Source organism: Scyliorhinus torazame, chromosome 12, assembly GCF_047496885.1.
Source record: "Scyliorhinus torazame isolate Kashiwa2021f chromosome 12, sScyTor2.1, whole genome shotgun sequence".
NCBI classification, from domain to species: Eukaryota; Metazoa; Chordata; class Chondrichthyes; order Carcharhiniformes; family Scyliorhinidae; genus Scyliorhinus; species Scyliorhinus torazame.
The window spans coordinates 95,267,034-95,290,494 of record NC_092718.1 but is presented as its reverse complement, the minus strand read 5'-3'; the positions used below and the strand labels follow the sequence as shown (position 1 = coordinate 95,290,494).

Below are 23,461 nucleotides of genomic sequence, written 5' to 3'. Positions count from 1 at the left end.
TGAGGAGTGGGGGAATGTGGAACTCGCTGCTACAGGGAGTGGGGAGAACGTGGAACTTGCTGCCATGAGGAGTGGGGTGAATGTGGAACTCGCTCCCATGAGGAGTGGGGGAATGCGGAACTCGCTGCCATGAGGAGTGGGTGGAATGTGGAACTCGCCGCCATGAGGAGTGGGTGGAATGTGGAACTTGCTCCCATGAGGAGTGGGGAGAGTGTGGAACTCGCTCCCATGAGGAGTGGGGGGAATGTGGAACTCGCTGCCATGAGGAGTAGGTGGAATGTGGAACTTGCTCCCATGAGGAGTGGGGAGAGTGTGGAACTCGCTCCCATGAGGAGTCGGGGGAATGTGGAACTCGCTGCCATGAGGAGTGGGGGGAATGTGGAACTCGCTGCCATGAGGAGTGGGGGGAATGTGGAACTTGCTCCCATGAGGAGTGGGGGGGAATGTGGAACTCGCTGCCACAGCGAGTGGGGAGAACGTGGAACTCGCTTCCATGGGCAGTGTGGAGAATGTGGTACTCGCTCCCATGACGAGTGGGGAGAATGTGGAACTCACTCCCATGAGGAGTGGGGGGAATGTGGAACTCGCTCCCATGAGGAGTGGGGAGAATGTGGAACTCACTCCCATGAGGAGTGGGGGGAATGTGGAACTCGCTCCCATGTGGAATGGGGAGAATGTGGTACTCGCTCCCATGTGGAATGGGGAGAATGTGGAACTCACTCCCATGAGGAATGGGGGGAATGTGGAACTCGCTCCCATGAGGAATGGGGAGAATGTGGTGCTCGCTCCCATGAGGAGTGGGGGGAATGTGGTACTCGCTCCCATGACGAGTGGGGAGAATGTGGAGCTCGCTCCCATGAGGAGTGGGGGGAATGTGGAACTCGCTCCCATGAGGAATGGGGAGAATGTGGTGCTCGCTCCCATGAGGAGTGGGGGGAATGTGGCACTCGCTGCCGTAGGGAGTGGGGAGAACGTGGAACTTGATCCCATGAGGAGTGGGGGGAATGTGGAACTCGCTGCCATGAGGAGTGGGGAGAGTGTGGAACTCGCTGCCGCAGGGAGTGTGGAGAATGTGGAACTCGCTCCCTTAAGGAGTGGAGGGAATGTGGAACTCGCTCCCATGAGGAGTGGGGGGAATGTGGAACTTGCTCCCATGAGGAGTGGGGGGAATGTGGAACTTGCTCCCATGAGGAGTGGGGAGAATGTGGAACTCGCTGCCGCAGGGAGTGTGGAGAATGTGGAACTCGCTCCCTTAAGGAGTGGAGGGAATGTGGAACTCGCTGCCATGAGGAGTGGGGAGAGTGTGGAACTCGCTGCCGCAGGGAGTGTGGAGAATGTGGAACTCGCTCCCTTAAGGAGTGGAGGGAATGTGGAACTCGCTCCCATGAGGAGTGGGGGGAATGTGGAACTTGCTCCCATGAGGAGTGGGGGGAATGTGGAACTTGCTCCCATGAGGAGTGGGGAGAATGTGGAACTCGCTGCCGCAGGGAGTGTGGAGAATGTGGAACTCGCTCCCATGAGGAGTGGGGAGAACATGGAACTCGCTCCCATGGTCAGTGTGGAGAATGTGGAACTCGCTGCCATGAGGAGTGGGGAGAATGTGGAACTCACTCCCATGAGGAGTGGGGGGAATGTGGAACTTACTCCCATGAGGAGTGGGGGGGGAATGTGGAACTCGCTGCTACAGGGAGTGGGGAGAACGTGGAACTTGCTGCCATGAGGAGTGGGGAGAATGTGGAACTCGCTGCCGCAGGGAGTGTGGAGAATGTGGAACTCGCTCCCATGAGGAGTGGGGAGAATGTGGAACTCACTCCCATGAGGAGTGGGGGAATGTGGAACTCGCTCCCTTAAGGAGTGGAGGGAATGTGGAACTCGCTCCCATGAGGAGTGGGGGGAATGTGGAACTTGCTCCCATGAGGAGTGGGGGGAATGTGGAACTTGCTCCCATGAGGAGTGGGGAGAATGTGGAACTCGCTGCCGCAGGGAGTGTGGAGAATGTGGAACTCGCTCCCATGAGGAGTGGGGAGAACATGGAACTCGCTCCCATGGTCAGTGTGGAGAATGTGGAACTCGCTGCCATGAGGAGTGGGGAGAATGTGGAACTCACTCCCATGAGGAGTGGGGGGAATGTGGGACTTGCTCCCATGAGGAGTGGGGAGAATGTGGAACTCGCTGCCATGAGGAGTGGGGAGAATGTGGAACTCACTCCCATGAGGAGTGGGGAGAATGTGGAACTCGCTGCCATGAGGAGTGGGGGGAATGTGGAACTCGCTGCCATGAGGAGTGGGGAGAATGTGGAACTCGTTCCCATGAGGAGTGGGGATAATGTGGAACTCACTCCCATGAGGAGTGGGGGGAATGTGGAACTCGCTCCCATGAGGAGTGGGGAAAATGTGGAACTCACTCCCATGTGGAGTGGGGAGAATGTGGAACTTGTTCCCATGAGGAGTGGGGATAATGTGGAACTCACTCCCATGAGGAGTGGGGGGAATGTGGAACTCGCTCCCATGAGGAGTGGGGGGAATGTGGCACTCGCTGCCGTAGGGAGTGGGGAGAACGTGGAACTTGATCCTATGAGGAGTGGGGAGAATGTGGAACTCACTCCCATGAAGAGTGGGGAGAATGTGGAACTCACTCCCATGAGGAGTGGGGGGAATGTGGAACTCGCTCCCATGAGGAATGGGGAGAATGTGGTGCTCGCTCCCATGAGGAGTGGGGGGAATGTGGCACTCGCTGCCGTAGGGAGTGGGGAGAACGTGGAACTTGATCCCATGAGGAGTGGGGGGAATGTGGAACTCGCTGCCATGAGGAGTGGGGGGGAATGTGCAACTCGCTGCTACAGGGAGTGGGGAGAACGTGGAACTTGCTGCCATGAGGAGTGGGGTGAATGTGGAACTCGCTCCCATGAGGAGTGGGGGAATGCGGAACTCGCTGCCATGAGGAGTGGGTGGAATGTGGAACTCGCCGCCATGAGGAGTGGGTGGAATGTGGAACTTGCTCCCATGAGGAGTGGGGAGAGTGTGGAACTCGCTCCCATGAGGAGTGGGGGGAATGTGGAACTCGCTGCCATGAGGAGTAGGTGGAATGTGGAACTTGCTCCCATGAGGAGTGGGGAGAGTGTGGAACTCGCTCCCATGAGGAGTCGGGGGAATGTGGAACTCGCTGCCATGAGGAGTGGGGGGAATGTGGAACTCGCTGCCATGAGGAGTGGGGGGAATGTGGAACTTGCTCCCATGAGGAGTGGGGGGGAATGTGGAACTCGCTGCCACAGCGAGTGGGGAGAACGTGGAACTCGCTTCCATGGGCAGTGTGGAGAATGTGGTACTCGCTCCCATGACGAGTGGGGAGAATGTGGAACTCACTCCCATGAGGAGTGGGGGGAATGTGGAACTCGCTCCCATGAGGAGTGGGGAGAATGTGGAACTCACTCCCATGAGGAGTGGGGGGAATGTGGAACTCGCTCCCATGTGGAATGGGGAGAATGTGGAACTCGCTCCCATGAGGAGTGGGGGGAATGTGGAACTCACTCCCATGAGGAGTGGGGGGAATGTGGAACTCGCTCCCATGTGGAATGGGGAGAATGTGGTACTCGCTCCCATGTGGAATGGGGAGAATGTGGAACTCACTCCCATGAGGAATGGGGGGAATGTGGAACTCGCTCCCATGAGGAATGGGGAGAATGTGGTGCTCGCTCCCATGAGGAGTGGGGAGAATGTGGAACTCACTCCCATGAGGAGTGGGGAGAATGTGGAACTCACTCCCATGTGGAATGGGGAGAATGTGGTACTCGCTCCCATGTGGAATGGGGAGAATGTGGAACTCACTCCCATGAGGAGTGGGGGGAATGTGGAACTCGCTCCCATGTGGAATGGGGAGAATGTGGTACTCGCTCCCATGTGGAATGGGGAGAATGTGGAACTCACTCCCATGAGGAATGGGGGGAATGTGGAACTCGCTCCCATGAGGAATGGGGAGAATGTGGTGCTCGCTCCCATGAGGAATGGGGAGAATGTGGTACTCGCTCCCATGAGGAATGGGGAGAATGTGGAACTCACTCCCATGAGGAGTGGGGGGAATGTGGAGCTCGCTCCCATGAGGAATGGGGAGAATGTGGTGCTCGCTCCCATGAGGAGTGGGGGGAATGTGGAACTCGCTCCCATGAGGAATGGGGAGAATGTGGTGCTCGCTCCCATGAGGAGTGGGGGGAATGTGGCACTCGCTGCCGTAGGGAGTGGGGAGAACGTGGAACTTGATCCCATGAGGAGTGGGGGGAATGTGGAACTCGCTGCCATGAGGAGTGGGAAGAGTGTGGAACTCGCTGCCGCAGGGAGTGTGGAGAATGTGGAACTCGCTCCCTTAAGGAGTGGAGGGAATGTGGAACTCGCTCCCATGAGGAGTGGGGGGAATGTAGAACTTGCTCCCATGAGGAGTGGGGGGGAATGTGCAACTCGCTGCTACAGGGAGTGGGGAGAACGTGGAACTCGCTGCCATGAGATGTGGGGAAAATGTGGAACTCGCTGCCGCAGGGAGTGTGGAGAATGTGGAACTCGCTCCCATGAGGAGTGGGGGAATGTGGAACTCGCTCCCATGAGGAGTGGGGGAATGTGGAACTCGCTCCCATGAGGAGTGGGGAGAATGTGGAACTCGCTCCCATGAGGAGTGGGGAGAATGTGGAACTCGCTGCCATGAGGAGTGGGTGGAATGTGGAACTCGCTGCCATGAGGAGTGGGGAGAGTGTGGAACTCGCTCCCATGAGGAATGGGGAGAATGTGGAACTCGCTCCCATGAGGAGTGGGGGAATGTGGAACTCGCTGCCATGAGGAGTGGGTGGAATGTGGAACTCGCTGCCATGAGGAGTGGGGAGAGTGTGGAACTCGCTCCCATGAGGAATGGGGAGAATGTGGAACTCGCTCCCATGAGGAATGGGGAGAATGTGGAACTCGTTCCCATGAGGAGTGGGGGGGAATGTGGCACTCGCTGCCGCAGGGAGTGGGGATTATGTGGAACTCGCTGCCACAGCGAGTGTGGAGAATGTGGAACTCGCTCCCATGGGCAGTGTGGGGAATGTGGAACTCGCTCCCACAGCGAGTGGGGAGAATGTGGAACTCACTCCCATAGCAAGTGGGGAGAATGTGGAACTCGCTCCCACAGCGAGTGGGGAGAATGTGGAACTCGCTCCCACAGCGAGTGGGGAGAATGTGGAACTCGCTCCCACAGCAAGTGGGGAGAATGTGGAACTCGCTGCCACAGCGAGTGGGGAGAATGTGGAACTCGCTCCCATGGGCAGTGTGGGGAATGTGGAACTCGCTGCCACAGGGAGTGGGGAAAACGTGGAACTCACTGCCACAGGTAGTGGGAGAATGTGGAACCTACTCCCATGAGTAGTGTGAATAATGTGGAACCCGCTCCCACGGGGATTGGGGAGAATGTGGGACTCGCTCGTTTCGGGGAGTGGGGAGAATGTGGAACTCGCTCCCATGAGGAATGAGGAGAATGTGGAACTCGCTCCCATGAGGAGTGGGGAGAGCGTATAACTCGCTTCCCCACTGTGAGTGGTTGAGCAGAATAGTATTGTCACAATGTGTGGGCGGCGGGGTACCGTTTAAACAATGGCATGCTGGTACAGTGGTTAGCACTGCTGCCTCATAGCGCCAGGGACCCGGGTTCAATTTCGGCCTTGGGTCACTGTCTGTGTTAAGTTTGCACTTTCTCCCTGTGTCTGCGTGGGTTTCCTCCGGATGCTCTGGTTTCCTCGCAAAATCCAAAGATGTGCTGGTTGGGTGGATTGGCCATGATAAATTGCACCTTAGTGTCATGGGATGTGCAGGTTAGACTACGGGATTATAGGGATAGGGCAGGGTGGACATGGGTGGATGCATTTCTAGGGTCGGTGCTGACTCGATGGGCTGAATGGCCTCATTCTGCATGGGGATTGTATGAGCACTAATTGCTTAGCTCGCCGTTCATCCACAAGCAGAAAAGTTTTGATTGTTTCCATTTTAATAAGCGGATGTGAATTGCTCATAAGGCCATAAGACTTAGGAGCAGAAGAAGGCCATTTGGCCCATCCACTTTGTTCCATCATTTAATGAGATCATGACTGATCTGGGGCGATATTCTCTGGAAACGGCATGATGTCTGCCGACTGGCGCCCAAAAACGGCGCAAATCAGTCGGGCATCGCGCCGCCCCAAGCCCCAACCTTAAGGGGCTAGGTCGGCGCCGGACGAAATTCCGCCCCGCCAGCTGGCGGAAAAGGCCTTTGGTGCCCCGCCCCGCCAGCTGGCACGGAAATGTCATCTTCGGGCGGCGCAAGCGCGGGGGCGTTAGCGGCTGCTGACGGCATTCCCGCGCATGCGCAGTGGAGGGAGTCTCTTCCGCCTCCGCCATGGTGGAGACCGTGGCGGAGGCGGGAGGGAAAGATTGCCCCCATGGCACAGGCCCGCCCGCAGATCCGTGGGCCCCGATTGCGGGCCAGGCCACTGTGGGGGCACCCCCCGGGGCCAGATCGCCCCCTGCCCCCCCAGGACCCCGGAGCCCGCCCGCGCCACCTTGTCCCGCCGGTAAGGCAGGTGGTTTAATCTACGCCGGCGGGACAGGCAGTTTAGCAGTGGGACTTCGGCCCATCCGTGCCGGAGAATCGCGGGGGAGGGCCCGCCAAACGGCGCGGCGCGATTCCCGCCCCTGCCGAATATCCAGTGCCAGAGAATTCGGCAACCGGCGGGGGCGGGATTCACGCCAGCCCCCGGCGATTCTCCAACCCGGTGGGGGGTCGGAGAATCTCGCCCCCGATGTGATAATCCTCAACTCCACTTTCCCACCCTGGGCGAAATTCTCCGGTATCGGCGCGATGTCCGCCGACTGGCGCCCAAAACGGCGCAAATCAGTCAGGCATCGCGCCGCCCCAAAGGTGCGGAATGCTCCGCATCTTTGGGGGCCGAGCCCCAACCTTAAGGGGCTAGGCCCGCACCGGACGGATTTCCACCCCGCCAGCTGGCGGAAAAGGCCTTTGGTGCCCCGCCAGCTGCCGCAGAAATGACATCTCCAGGCGGTGCATGCGCGGGAGCGTCAGTGGCCGCTGACGGCATTCACGCGCATGCGCATTGGAGGGAGTCTCTTCCGCCTCCGCCATGGTGGAGACTGTGGCGAAGGCGGAAGGGAAAGAGTGCCCCCATGGCACAGGCCCGCCCGCCGATCGGTGGGCCCCGATCGCGGGCCAGGCCACCGTGGGGGCACCCCCCGGGGCCAGATCGCCCCCTGCCCCCCCAGGACCCAGGAGCCCGCCCGTGCCGCCTTGTCCCTACGGTAAGGTAGGTGGTTTAATTTACGCCGATGGGACAGGCATTTTAGCGGCGGGACTTCGGCCCATCCGGGCCGGAGAATCGCGGGGGGGGGGGGCCCGCCAACCGGCGTGGCGCGATTCCCGCGTCCGCCAAATATCCGGTGGTGGAGAATTCGGCAACCGGCGGGGGCGGGATTCACGCCAGCCCCCGGCGATTCTCCGACCTGGCGGGGGGTCGGAGAATCTCACCCCCTATCCCCATAACTTTTGATTCCCTTACGGATTAAAAATCTGTCTATCTCAGCCTTGAACATACTTAACAACCCAACCTCGACAGCCCTCTGCGGTAAAGAATGCCACAAAGTCACGACCCTCTGAGAGGATAACTTCCTCCTCATCTCTGTCTGAAATGGGCGACCCCCTTACTCTGAGGTTAGGCCCTCTGGTCTTAGACTCTCCACAAGAGGAAATATCCTCTCAGCATCTTCCCTGTAAATCCCCCTGAGAATCCCTTATGCCTCAGTAAGGTCGCCTCTCATTCTTCTAAACTCCAATGAGTACAGGCCCAACCTACTCACCCTCTCCTCATAACTCCTCATACCCAGAATCAACCTTGCGAACCTTCTCTGGACTGCCTCCAATGCTGGTATATATTTCCTTAGGTAAGAGGACCAAAACAGTTCACAGTATTTGCCAATCCCTCAGTTTTGGTGTGATCCTATTCCTATTAAAACCCCACCGCAAACTCGAAATAGGATGAACTCAAAATTTACACCCATTGAAAAAACAGAAGATGGAGGATCCACAGTGATGCCCCCCACCCCGCCCCACCCCCACTCCGGACACACACACTAAATAGGGAGAAGGAGGAAAGAAGGTTTTACATACAGTGGCCACAGAGACAATCAGTCTTGCTTCATGCATAATTGGTCCAGAATCAAAATCCCACAAGTGACTTCTTCGCAGAGGTGGACGGGCTGAGAACCTGTGGTGTAAAATTTGTTTTTCTGGCGCTGTTGGCTTCACCATGTGAAATAGGCAAGTGGAGATGAATCAGTTTGAAGATGATGGTGCAGAACCTTCAGCAAGGGCGGGGTAGATGGGAATAATTTATTCGGCTTGGCCAGAGCTCCTTCCGCACAGCCTGCTCGTTTGTTGAGGGGCCTGGTCGTTGTCTTCTGTAGACCCTCTTATCCACTGGCAGCCCTGGTTCATCAAACGCAATGCTCTCTGTCGCTCCCTTTGAAGTTGGACCGTGCCGTCCCCGGGAGTCTGTCAGGAGCTCCTCAGATATAACGAGTTGCAACTTTTCGGAAACTGCAAAGTGGCTCCTTTTGTTCTGGTTACTCGGAGATGATTATTCACAGGCAGAGGGCCAGCCTTCTTAACGGCCTTTTAGACTCAAAAGGCACAGTTTAAATTTAAGTAATGATAATGAGGATACATTTTTATTAAAGTATGCCGCCTTGGGTTCTGTTCCGCCACGTGTTGATACATTTAAATGCGGATGAGGGGGCAGGGAGGGGGGCTGGATAAACATGAGGGAGAAAGAAATGGAAAGGTATGGTGATGGGGTGGGGCAGATGGGCCGAATGGCCGTTTGTAGGTATTGTAAGAGCCCGTGTATTTTTTTGCCCTCAGATTACGAGACCACCTCCCCGGACCTGCCGGCCAGTGATCCAAACGCCATGGTGACCCTTCTCCGCGAGGGGTATCAGCTGCAGGACATCCACAAGGCTCTGGGCATCGCTCGGAATGACCTGGCGATCGCACGGACCATTCTGAATGAATTTATCTACAGCTCTAACCTCGCAAACCAGAGCTGAGGGTTGGGGGAAGGGGAAGGGAGGGAAGCGAGGGATCAGGCGGCCAGGCACCACCCCCCTCCCCTTTCCCCCCACCCCACTCCCTCCACCACCACCCCTGCTCTTGGGACCCCTGAATGATAACACCTGCTTCTGAGAGAGAGGAGGGAAGAGAGAGCAGTGTGCTGGGGGAGGCAGTGGTGTAGTGGTATTGTTGCTGGGCTAGTCATCCAGAGACCCAGAGTCATGCTCTGGGGAGCTGGGTTCGATTCCTGCCTTGGAAACTGGTGAAATTTGAATTCAATAAAAACAAATCTGGAATTAAAACTCTAAAAAATAATGACCATGAAACCATTGTTGATTGTTGTAAAAACCCATCTGGTTCACTTTGTTCCTTTCGGGAAGGAAATCTGTCGTCCTTACCTGGTCTGGCCTACATGTGACTTCCGACCCACAACAATGTGGTTGACTCTTAAATGTCCTCAGGGATGGGCAATAAATGCTGGCCTCGCCAGCGGCACCCACATCCCATTAACAAATTTTTAAAAAAGATTATGAGGGGCATGGACAGGGTGGATAGGGGGCTCTGTTCCCCTTAGTTGAAGTTTCACTTAGGAGGGGACACAAATTCAAGGTGAGGGGTGGGAGGTTTAGGGGGGATTTGAGGACAAACTATTTTACCCAGAGGGTGGTGATGGTCTGGAACGCACTGCCTGGGAGGGGGGTAGAGGCGGGTTGCCTCACATCCTTTAAAAAGTACCTGGATGAGCACTTGGAACGTCATAACATTCAAGGCCGTGGGCCACGTGCTGGCAAATAGGATTAGGTCGGCAGGTCAGGTGTTTTTCATCTGTCGGTGGGCCTGAGGGCATCTTCTGCACTATCATTCAGTGACTCTCTGAGAACTGGACACCAATGTGTGGTGTGGGGTTACTGGGTTATGGGGATAGGGTGGAGGTGTGGACCTTGGGTAGGGTGCTCTTTCCAAGAGCCGGTGCAGACTAGATGGGCCGAATGGCCTCCTTCTGCACTGTAAATTCTATGTAAATGGATTGATTCATTCTGGAGCCTTTGGTGGTGGCTCCCCCCCTCACCCACCATGTTTGCGTCCCATTCCGATATTGCTGATCGGAATATTCCCATTGGAAGATGTCCCTGTTCGACTCACCGAGCCGCAGGGGATCCAATCTCCCTCACGGACATGCCTCCTTCCCACCCATGTTACATCACCCGGTACCGACGCCACCTCAGCTCACCTGCTACTGAAACCCCCATCTATCTCTCCATGAGCTCCAGACTCGACTATTCCGTTACACTCCTGCCTGGTCTCGGCACATTCCCCCCTCTGTACCCTCCACCTCATCAATAGTCGGCTGCCTGTATCTCAACTCAAACTGAGTCCCCACCTCCTTTCATCTCCCGTTGCTCACTGAATTACATTGGTTCCCAGTCCATCGTCATGTTAAAATTCTCATTCATGTTTTCAAATCCCTCCACAGTCTCTCCCTCTCGCCCTATCTCTGGAACCACTTCCAGTCCCTACAACCCTTCCTGTCTACATAACCTCCTCGAGACCCTACAACACTCCCTATCTCTGTAACCTCCTCCAGCCCTGACAACTCTCCCTATCTCTGTAATCTCCAGCACCTACAACCCTCCCTACCTTTGTCACCTCCTCCAGCACCAACAACTCTCAGAGATCTCTGTCTCCTCTAGCCTTTTGTTCATTCTCTTCCTTTCATCCCAACATTGCAAGGTGTGTGTGACTGTTGGTCCGAGTTTGTGTGTCTGTGTGTGTGTTTGGAGCGTGTGAGTCTGTGGATGTGAGAGAGAGAGTCTTTGAGTGTGTGAGCGAGTGACTGTGTGTGAGAGAGTGACTGTGTGAGAGAGTGACTATGTGTGTGAGCGAGTGACTGTGTGTGAGAGTCACTGTGTGTGTGTGAGAGAGTGACTGTGTGTGTGTGAGAGAGTCACTGTGTGTGTGTGTGGGGGGGGGAGTGACTGTGTGTGAGGGAGTGACTGGGTGCGTGAGGGAGTGACTGTGTGTGAGAGAGTGACTGTGTGTGTGAGGGAGTGACTGTGTGAGAGAGTAACTGTGTGTGAGAGAGTGACTGTGTGTGTGAGAGAGTGACTGTGTGAGAGAGTGACTATGTGTGTGAGCGAGTGACTGTGTGTGAGAGAGTGACTGTGTGAGAGAGTGACTATGTGTGTGAGGGAGTGACTTTGTGTGAGAGTAACTGTGTGTGAGAGAGTGACTGTGTGTGTGTGAGAGAGTGACTGTGTGTGTGAGGGAGTGACTGTGTGAGAGAGTGACTGTGTGTGTGAGTGGCTGTGTGTGAGAGAGTGACTTTGTGTGAGAGAGTAACTGTGTGTGAGAGAGTGACTGTGTGTGTGTGTGAGAGCGACTGTGTGTGTGGGAGTGACTGTGTGTGTGAAGGAGTAACTGTCTGTGAGAGAGTGTGTGTGGGAGAGAGTGTGTGCGTGTGGGAGAGAGTGACTGTGTGTGTGGGAGTGACTGTGTATGTGAAGGAGTAACTGTCTGTGAGAGAGTGTGTGTGTGAGAGAGTGTGTGTGTGTGTGAGAGAGTGTGTGTGTGGGAGAGAGTGACTGTGTGTGTGGGAGTGACTGTGTGTGTGAAGGAGTAACTGTCTGTGAGAGAGTGTGTGTGTGAGAGAGTGTGTGTGAGAGAGTGTGTGTGGGCGAAAGTATGTATGTGTGTATGAGTGTGCAAACGTGTTTACGAGTGAGTGGGTGTGGTTGTATGCAAATGTTTGCAAGTCTGTCAGTGTGTAGCTGTGCATCAGTGTGAATGTATGTGTGTATGCAAATCTGTGAGTGTGTGTGAGCATGCATGAGTGCGCGTGTATGAGTGTATGTGAGTGTTTGTGTGCAAGTGAACCTGAGCATGTGAGTGTGAGTGAGATTACCTCCTCCCTCTTACATTGAACTTGGTGGCATCTTCTGTCATTGTACCTGAGACATCACGATGGTGGGGTGAAGTACAGAGGTGGGGAAGGTGTGGGGGGAGGGGTGGTGGTGTGTGTGTGTGGGGAGGTGTGGATGTGGGGAGAGTTGAAGGCACGTGTGGAAGTTTGGGGGTGGACTGTTGTGGGGGTTGCATTGACAATCTCAGGCGCTTTGTAAATACCTGGGGTATGTGCAGTATAATTTATTTTTCAGCTGTGTAGGGAGATGTGTTACACTCGCACACGGGGCCAACAGCAGTGTCATAGAATCATAGAATCCCTATAATGCAGAAGGAGGCCATTCGGCCCATCGAGTCTGCACTGACCCTTGGAAAGAGCACCCTACTTCAGCCAAGCCCTCCACCCTATCCACAGAACCCAGCAACTCCAGCCGCCCTTTGGACACTCAGGGGCAATTTAGCATGGCCATTCCACCTAACCTGCACTTCCTCCGGGAGGAAACCGGAGCACCCGGAGGAAACCCACGCAGACACGGGGGGAAAGTGCAAACTCCACACAGACAGTCACCCGAGCCCGGAATTGAACCCGGATCCCTGGAGCTGTGAGGCAACCGTGTGAACCACTGGGCTCCCGTGCTGCCCACTTTCCGGCAGTCTGCAGGTTTGAGCCATCCAGCAGGAGATTTATCACTTGGGTACAAGGATTCTGAGATGACCCTACTTGGGTGGTTTCCGACCCGATTGTGTTTCCTTCCCAGCTGATTCCGCAAAATTCAGCTTCTCGTAAAACAAGTGCCCCTTCTGAGGCTCAAACTCACAACCGGCAGATTATGAGACTGACGCGCTGTGTACTGCGCTAACTAGGCTCTCACTCACTACCGAGGAACATGCTCAACATTGGTGCCCGAGAGGCTCAGTCCTCGACATATTTTTCAATTGTGTGGAATGCGAGGATGTAAATGTGTCCTGGTGAGATTGCTGTGTCACTGGTGACCGTGTAGTGTTCAATTATGCTGTGTTTGATTGTGTGCGGCTGGTAACTGATCTATGCTCACTATGCTGGATTGGTTAAACCTGGTTGTTTCCTCAGATCAAAGCAAACGGTCACCGCAGAAGCGATTGGAATCTGAACTGTAAGCCCGAGTGTAGATGTTTTGTGATTGCGGAGATATTTTAAAGAACTGTAAATAAAACCTGTCACACATAAAGGAACTGGTGTCATCCCTACACAGCTGCAAGGAAAATCAAAAGCTGAAAATATACAACAGGTGGAGCTGTGCTTGCATTATTAGAGTAACATTGAGACACTCCATTTAACAAGGTGAATCCCCTGTAGGTCTTGTATTGCACCTTCTTGCTGGCTGTTTGCTGTTTATACTTCAATCAAACGTATCATGGAATCAGAAAGCAGTACACCACAAGAAGAGGCCCTTCAGCCACGGAATCTGTGCGAGCTATTTAGAAAGGCAGTCCAGTCAGTCCCACTCCTCCCAACTCTCTCTCTGCCATTCCTGCCATTTGATCTCTTGTGATGATTTATCCGATTCTCCTTTTGAAACCTTCTGTTTTGCATCGACACACACACACATGAACACACTCATGCATTCATGCACACTCATGCACGCACACACTCATGCACTCACACATATGCACCCACACACATGCACGCAGTCACATGCATGCTCACATGCACTCACTTGCTCTCACACACACTCACATGCACTCACTCACACACATGCAGTCACACATTCGCATGCCGTCACTCGCACTCATACGCATTCTCACACTAACATACTCACACACGCACTTACAAACATTTACACACACACACTCATTCACACGCACACACACTCACTCCCTCACACATACACTCAGACACACACACACGCATTCTCACACTAACATACACACACGCACGCGCACTCACTTACACTCACATGCACTCTAATACACACACACTCATGCACACACACACTCATGCACTCACACACATGCACACTCACATGTGCGCACTCAAACTCACATGCCCTCACACACATCCACTCACACACATGCGCACCCACACACGTATTCAGACACACACACGCAATTACTCACACGCAATCACACCCACACACACACACTCACTTGCACTCACAAACACACTCCCACGGACTACTTACACTCACTCATGCACGCACACACATCCACTCACGTGCACTTACACTCATATTCATACACACTCACACGGACTCATGCACATGCACTCACACATACACTCACACATTTACATGCACTCACACCCACACACATATTCACTCACATCGCTCATGCACATGCACTCACACACACAACTCACATGCATTCACACACACTCATGCACTCACACGCACTCATTCACACACACATGCTCATTCACACACACACGCACCCAGACACACATTCACACACTCATACACATGCACTCACACATGCATGCACATGCACACTCATGCACTCACTCGCTCACATGTTCTCACACACTCACATGCACACACATACTCACATGCACTCACACACAAACTCACACATCATATGCACTTGCACTTACACACTCGCACTTTCACACACAGTCACATACATGATCACACTCAGATATTCACACAATCATTAGCACTCACGCACATACATTCACTGACACACACATGCGCTTGCACTCACAGTCATTTACTCATGCACTCACACACATATATTCTCACACTCACTTACACACTCACATACTCTCACACACATATGCACTCACACACACACACAAACTCGCACGCGCACACACACATGCAAACACACACACACTCACATGCAATCACACACACACACACCTACCCACGCACACACACTCACATTCATTCACACAGACATTCACACCCACTCACACACACGCTCTCACATGCACACACACACACACATTCAAATGTACTCGCGCACACACACTCACAGACACTCAAAGAACAAAGAAAAGTACAGCACAGGAACAGGCCCTTTGGCCCTCCAAGCCCGTGTTGACCATGCTGCCCGACTAAACAACAATCTTCTACACTTCCTGGGTCCGTATCCCTCTACTCCCATCCTATTCATGTATTTGTCAAGATGCCCCTTAAATATCACTATCGTCCCGGCTTCCACCACCTCCTCCGGTAGTGAGTTCCAGGCACCCGCTACCCTCTGTGTAAAAAAACTTGCCTCGTACATCTACTCTAAACCTTGCCCCTCGCACCTTAAACCTATCCCCCCTAGTAATTGACCCCTCTACCCTGGGGAAAAGCCTCTGACTATCCACTCTGTCTATGCCCCTCATAATTTTGTAGACCTCTATCAGTTCGCCCCTCAACCTCCGTCGTTCCAGTGAGAACAAACCGAGTTTATTCAACCGCTCCTCAAAGCTAATGCCCTCCATACCAGGCAACATTTTGGTAAATCTCTTCTGTACCCTCTCTAAAGCCTCCACATCCTTCTGGTAGTGTGGCGACCAGAATTGAACACTATACTCCAAGTGTGGCCTAACTAAGGTTCTATACAGCTGCAACATGACTTGCCAATTATTATACTCAATGCCCCGGCCAATGAAGGCAAGCATGCCGTATGCCTTCTTGACTACCTTCTCCACCTGTGTTGCCCCTTTCAGTGACCTGTGGACTGTACACCTAGATCTCTCTGACTTTCAATACTCTTGAGGGTTCTACCTTTCATTGTATATTCCCTACCTGCGTTAGACCTTCCAAAATGCATGACCTCACATTTGTCCAGATTAAACTCCATCTGCCATCTCTCCGCCCAAGTCTCCAAACAATCTCAATCCTGCTGTATCCTCTGACAGTCCTCATCGCTATCCGCAATTCCACCAACCTTTGTGTCGTCTGCAAACTTACTAATCAGACCAGTTACATTTTCCTCCAAATCATTTATATATACTACAAACAGCAAAGATCCCAGCACTGATCCCTGTGGAACACCACTGGTCACAGCCCTCCAATTAGAAAAGCATCCTTCCATTGCTACTCTCTGCCTTCTATGACCTAACCAGTTCTGTATCCACCTTGCCAGCTCACTCCTGATCCCGTGTGACTTCACCTTTTGTACTCGTCTACCATGAGGGACCTTGTCAAAGGCCTTACTGAAGTCCATATAGACAACACCCACTGTCCGACCTGCATCAATCATCTTTGTGACCTCTTCGAAAAACTCTATCAAGTTAGTGAGACACGACCTCCCCTTCACAAAACCATGCTGCCTCTCACTAATATGTCCATTTGCTTCCAAATGGGAGTAGATGCTGTCTCAAAGAATTCTCTCCAGTAATTTCCCTACCACTGACGTAAGGCTCACTGGCCTGTAGTTCCCTGGATTATCCTTGCTACCTTTCTTAAACAGAGGAACAACATTGGCTATTCTCCAGTCCTGCGGGCCATCACCTGAACAGTGGGGATCCAAAGATTTCTGTCAAGGCCTCAGCAATTTCCTCTCTAGCCTCCTTCAGTATTCTGGGGTAGATCCCATCAGGCCCTGGGGACTTATCTACCTTAATATTTTTCAAGACACCCAACACCTCGTCTTTTTGGATCTCAATGTGACCCAGGCTATCTACACACCCTTCTCCAGACTCAACATCTACCAATTCCTTCTCTTTGGTGAATACTGATGCAAAGTACTCATTTAGTACCTCGCCCATTTCCTATGGTTCCACACATAGATTCCCTTGCCTATCCTTCAGTGGGTCAACCCTTTCCCTGGCTACCCTCTTGCTTTTTATGTAAGTGTAAAAAGCCTTGGGATTTTCCTTAACCCTGTTTGCCAATGACTTTTCGTGACCCCTTCTAGCCCTCCTGAGTCTTTGCTTAAGTTCCTTCCTACTTTCCTTATATTGCACACAGGCTTCGTCTGTTCCCAGCCTTTTAGCCCTGACAAATGCCCCCTTATTCTTTTTGACGAGGCCTACAATATCTCTTGTTGTCCAAGGTTCCCAAAATTTGCCGTATTTATCCTTCTTCCTCACAGGAACATGCCGGTCCTGAATTCCTTTCAACTGACACTTGAAAGCCTCCCACATGTCAGATGTTGATTTACCCTCAAACATCCGCCCCCAATCTAGGTTCTTCAGTTCCCGCCTAATATTTTTATAATTAGCCTTCCCCCAATTTAGCACATTCCCCCTCGGACCCCTCTTATCTTTGTCCACCAGCACTTTAAAACTTACTGAATTGTGGTCACTGTTCCCGAAATGCTCCCCTACCGAAATTTCTACCAATTGGCTCATTCCCCAATACCAGGTTCAGTACAGCCCCTTCCCTAGTTGGACTGTCTACATATTGTTTTAAGAAGCCCTCCTGGATGCTCCTTACAAACTCTGCTCCGTCTAAGCCCCTGGCACTGAGTGAGTCCCAGTCAATATTGGAGAAGTTGAAGTCTCCTATCACAACAACCCTGTTGTTTTTACTCTTTTCCAAAATCTGTCCACCTATCTGCTCCTCTATCTCCCGCTGGCTGTTGGGAGGCCTGTAGTAAACCCCCAACATTGTGACTGCACCCTTCTTATTCCTGATCTCTACCCATATAGCCTCACTGCCCTCTGAGGTGTCCTCCCGTAGTACAGCTGTGATATTCTCCCTAACTAGTAGCGCAACTCCGCCACCCCTTTTACATCCCCCTATATCCTGCCTGAAACATCTAAATCCTGGAACGTTTAGCTGCCAATCCTGCACTCAGTCACACTCACTCTCTCATGCAATCACACTCACATTCATACTCACTCACATACACACACACACTCACATGCACTTACACATACACTCTCACACACTTATATGCACTCACACACTCTCTCGCACACTCACACTCACATACACTCTCAGGCAGTCCCTTCCAATTGCCAACAAGAAATTGAGAAAATTCCACACATTGTATATTTCAAAGCCAAAACAAAACCCACTCTGTGACCCCTTTATTCCACAGTCCGTCAAGGTCAAGAGCTTTCCAACTTCTTTAAAACTGCTTCATAACCTTTTCTTGTACAAATGCTGGGTGAGATTTAATGGCCGCTTAAGCGAGAACGTGATAAGGCCATTAAATCGCAGGAGAGGACAAAATCAAAAACCACGCCGGACGCCGACCTGTTTGTGATCTAACCGGCCTATTCCTATTCGCGAAATCAAATTCCCGCCTGAGCGTGGCAAGAAGCCAATAATCACGACTTTAGCCCAATCTCCATATAATTAATGGGAGCGACCCCCTATCTAATGGCCTCCCGTAATCTAACCGCCTCCCCAGCAGATGGTCACGTGGGCTCCAATTAGTACTCCTATTTAAAAATGTGAAGGTGAGGTCGGGCCGCTGTAGGTATCGAGGAGGTGAGGAGCCATCTTCTTTCCTGGGTAATAAGGCCCGGGGCACTCAGCTTGCTGCCCCAGTGCTTGGAGTTGGGGGGGGGGGCAGCATTGGTCGTGGTGGGCGCCATTGGGGGGGTGGCTGGGGGGGGGGGGGGGGGGGGATGACAAACTCCCATGGGACTGGGATGGCGTCCAGGTACCAGGATGTGGTAAGCGGGACTTGCGGGGGCAGGATCCGCAATGCCAACCGGGGCCCAACCAGGATGAACCCCACCTGAATGAATTCCAATATCCATTGTCTCGCAGGGGCTGAAAGGATAGCACGTTACCATGGTGTGTACTCCTGTGTCCAACCAGGCCCAACGGGGTACACTGGGGACTGCAGGCGTCTTCCGGTTCAACTGGGCCTGGATGGGCCCCGCTGTGGCTTGGGCGATGCAGGTGGCATGGTGCCATCCTGTACTGCCCGCTGCCCAACAGATGCGCCAGGGACATGCGATGGGAGTCTGAGGTGCTGCAGTGTTCTGGCACCTCCCCTGTGGGAGTCACTAGCACCGGCCCCATCACCTCTTCCCCCCCGCCCCCCAGAGTGCCCGATGGCCCCCGGACTACTCCATGGGATGGGGGTGCGACAGATCTACCCCTGGGGCTCCCATGCCAACTGCCGCAGCTAGTCCTGGAGGCCCGCTGCTGTCTCGGCCAGGCTCTGCATTTTCGGCGCCATGGAGCACATAGAATGGACGATCTCTGCCATTCGGTCCATCGAGCCTGCACAGCCCTTGGCAAGAGTACCCTACTTAAGCCCACGTCTCCACCCTATCCCCATAACCACGTGACCCCCACCAAACCTTTCGACACTGAAGGGCAATTTAACATGACCAATCCACCCAACCTGCACACCTTTGGACTGTGGGAGGATTCCGTAGGATCCAGAGGAAACCCACACATACACAGGGAGAAAGTGCAAACTCCAGACAGAGTCACCCGAGGCCAGAATTGTACCTGGGACCCTGGAGCTGTGAGGCAGCAGTGCTCACCACTGTGCTACCATGCCTCCCTCAGTCTTGGACTGAGCCAACTGCACCTGCAGGTGCTGAATTCTCGCTGACAACCCTCATGCAGTCTCTGGCTCTGTGACTGCATGTCCACTATAGATGGGACTGTCTGTTCCAGAAGCCTGAAACCCATCTAGACGGCAGCTAGTCCCTGGGGTCGGCCTGCCCTCCAACCATCGCCCCCTCGGCAGTTCTTACCTCCACCTGCTATAACGGAACATGTCTGTGGTGCGCACCAGAGAGTGACCCAGGAGCCTCTTCACTGAAGTGCCCAACCAAGGTGAGTGTCTCTGGGATGGTGGAGGGTGTTGGAGACAGCTGTGACGGCAAATGAATGTCATCATCGGCCTCGGGCGCCGGAGTGTCCTGGGTCTCTGTCCTATGGTTCACGTCGGTGTTCTCTTCGCTGCCCAGTGCCTGCGGCTCTGGCCCTGGCTGTGGCTGGGGGCAGGGACACCAGAAGGGCCCACCACATGAAGCAGCTCATGCAAGACACAAGACATGCCGACCAGGGCCTTCTGCTCTGCCGCAGTGAGGGGCATAGGTCCAGCAGTCCCCCTTCAGTCTTTTCCCACTCCCAGTGGTTATGGATGGCCTTCTCCTGGGTGTGGGTGGGAAACAGAAAATGCACAATGTTAGGTGTTAGACAGTCTGACCCATGCAGCCCAGGAGGTGGGTAGCTGGTGGTTTCCATGGCCAGCTCATGCCGGCCGTTATGGGTGCTGGCATATGGTGCAAGGTGGGGGTTCAGCCGCCCTCCGGGTGTTGCGGGGGGTTACAGGGGTGTGGGAAGGGGGTTCCCACAGTGCTCAACCTGGCCGTCCTGAGGATTTTCTTCTGGCACTGCTGGCCAGTCTGGGCGGTGTTGCTTAGAGCCTCTGCCACCTGCGTTCAGGCATGGTGAATGGCAACGGCTGGCAGCCTCCTTCCCTGACTGGCATGCAGGGTGGCCCCCCTCTCCTCCATGGCGTCCAGCAGGGTCTCAATCTCAGCATCTGTGAACCTTGGTGCCTCTTTCCTTGCTGCTGGTTGGGATGGTGTGTGTGGAGAGTGAAGTGTGTAGGTGCAGCTGAAGCTTGTCAGCCTCCTGAGTGTCAATCGCGAATCCCGCACCGTTTCTCATTGGAATTGATTGTGTTCCATGTGGCGCCGGTGCTAGCCCCTCAACAGTCACTGAATCGGTCCAGGTCCAGGTGGGGCGCCAGTTTTGCTGTCATAGAAGTCTGCAAATCCTGCCCCAGCGTCAACAGTTAGTCTCAGGAACAGAGAATTCCGCTGATTATTTGTGGACTCAGTGTTAGCTGGATCAGAACTCAACTCCAAAGCTTTCTCAAAATGTCTGTAACCTTATACGGAGGCACCACAGGAGCACAATGTATAGCACTGTGGCGTCACAGCGCCAGGGTCCCAGGTTCGATTCCCTGCTGGGTCACTCTCTGTGCGGAGTCTGCACGTTCTCCCCGTGTCTGCGTGGGTTTCCTCCGGCTGCTCCGGTTTCCTCCCACAGTCCAAAGACGTGCAGTTTAGGTGGATTGGCCATGATAAATTGCCCTTAGTGACCAAAAGAAGGTTAGGAGGGGTTATTGGGTTACGGGGATAGGGTGGAAGTGAGGGCTTAAGTTTGGGCTTAAGTGGGTCAGTGCAGACTCGATGGGCCGAATGGCCTCCTTCTGTACTGTATGTTCAATGTTCTTAGCTCCACCTAGCAATTGCATCATTCCCCAAGCTGAAAACATATTAACTCTCCAAGGACCCTCCCTAGTCAGTGCATTAGCCCAGGTTTTTACGATGGTCAAGTTCACCTCTAGCTCCTAAAGGTTCTCTGGTCTTGCAAAAGAAGACTATTTTAAAATATGATTACGTCAGTCAAACACACTCTAACCCAGAATGTTAACCCTTAAATTGCCAGATGTTTATAATCCAATATATCTAAAATCCTGCATTTGTCACATACGTTTATGACATCAGCAGCATGGCCCAGCTGCCTTATCTGCGGTGTTTGGCAGTCCCTGCGGCAAATTTGATCTTACCCAGGGCTGTAGCAATTTGTACCCTTGTATCAGGGAAGGACATCTTCCTCCAACCGTTCGGGGCGTTGGTGAGACCGCACCTGGAGTACCGAGTACGGTTCTGCTCTCCTTACTTACAGAGGGGTAAACCCGCTTCGGAAGAAGTTCAGAGAAAGTTCACTGGGCAGATAGCCCCCGGGTGCCAAGATTTCCCACAAGGTGGAGAAGAGGAGGGATGCACTCGAAGGGGACGAGCACCAACAGCAGCTCCGAATGTTGGGTACTTCTGAAGCAAGCAAACAGGTGGATTTGCTGAAGTCGGTACCGAAATCGCAACGCCGCCGATTTGCCATCAGACCCTCTCGATTGAACGAGAGCACTGGTCAGCTGACGGGTTGCAGAGAGCACTGGTCAATGACAAGACTGCAGACAGCACTGGTCAGCAGGCAGGCTGCTGAGGACACTGATCAATGGGCAGAGGGCACTGATCAAAGTAAAGTGGACACTAGTCAGTGGGCATAGGGCACTGGTCAGCAAGAAGGCTGAAATGGCATTGATCAATAGGCAGGATTCAGGGGGCACTGGTCAGCAGGCAGGCTGCATAGGGCACTGGTCAATGGGCAGATGGCACAGATCAGTGGACAGAATGCACTGTTCAAAGTGAAGTGGACACTAGTCAGTGGGCAGAGGGTGCTGGTCAGCAGGTAGGCTGCAGAGGGCACTGATCAATGGGCAGGGTGCAGGGGGCACTGATTTATGGACTGGCTTCAGAAGGCATTGGTCAGTGGGCAGGCTTCAGAGGCCCATTACGCAGCATTACAATGCCAATGAGCCTTGAGCAGGAAATTCCCATTCCAAGTCCAACCGATGCCACAATATCTCACCAACCAGGAAGCCCTTGACTGGCGCTTTCACCAGCCGGGTGGTTTCTATCCATTCCCCTAATGCCTCTGCTGATCCAGCTGGGGGGTAAGGGGAGGTGATGTAGCCCACAATCTACCAGCCTCTAGTCACCGATTGGGCCCCAGCAGTGTGGGGTGTCAGAGCACCGCTTAGGGGGCGATGGGCATGGGGTGGTGGGGGGGGGAGTTGCTTGTGGAGCAGGAGTCGTGCCTTCAAGAGAATAGGCAAGCGATTGCAAAGGGTATGGATTAATATCAGGGTGGATGATTCCTTTGGTTCCAGTACCTGAGGAGGACAGCAGATGGCGGTAGTACCTTGCAGCTCAATCACTCGGCACATGAAGCATTTTATCTGGGGATTTGGTACCAAATTTCCCAAACACAAGACACAATTTGAGAAAGAGAAATAGAGAGAGTGAACGAGAGAGATAGGGATTCAATGATCATCAAAACTGTCGTGTGTGAAGATTTCAGCTTCTTTTTAACTTTACCTGAGCCACTCTGAAGTCGCCAGAGAAGGAGCCCCTCAAAATAATAACAATAATAATCTTCATTGTCACAAGTAGGCTTACATTAACACTGCAATGAAGTTACTGGGAAAAGCCCCTAGTCGCCACACTCCGGCGCCTGTTCAGGTACACAGAGGGAGAATTCAGATTGTCCAATTTACCTAACAAGCACGTCTTTCGGGCCTTGTGGGAGGAAACCGGAGCACCCAGAGGAAACCCACGCAGACACAGGGAGAACGTGCAGACTCCGCACAGTGACCCAAAGCTGAGACATTCAGGATATTAAACCAGAGGTCGGCTAAGTCAAAAACAAGGAGGTGCATTTAAGTAGCGCCCTTCACAACCTCAGGCCGCCCCAAAGTGAGTGACAACCAATCAAACACCTCCCAAGTCTGTTGAAATGCAGCAACTGGAGAAATTTATGCACAAGATCCAAAAAGACCTGTAAAGTCTCAGGCAAGCGACCACTCAGAAGCTGTAGAAACGTTTGGTTTTATTCTGGTTACTATACACACCTCCTACTCCCTGAAGGTTCTCCTGCGCCAGGCCCACACCCGGGCTGGGGTATATATGTTCCAAAAGTCCTAGGAAAAGGATGGTTAGCCCCACCCCCTCATCTGAGTAAATTGTATTCAG

At 53.4% G+C, this 23,461-nt stretch overlaps 1 protein-coding gene across 2 annotated transcripts in view; it reads left to right on the top strand.

Annotated features, from left to right (window-relative positions):
• Positions 1–13,220, top strand: part of LOC140386575 (E3 ubiquitin-protein ligase CBL-like) — a 170,792-nt gene extending 157,572 nt beyond the window's left edge. For both annotated transcript variants that reach the window (XM_072469013.1, XM_072469014.1), the window contains one exon: positions 8,923–13,220. In XM_072469013.1, coding sequence (XP_072325114.1) covers positions 8,923–9,107 — 185 coding nt within the window. In that variant the 3' untranslated portion in view covers positions 9,108–13,220. The remainder of the gene's footprint in view (positions 1–8,922) is intronic.
• Positions 13,221–23,461: the final 10,241 nt, after the last annotated feature.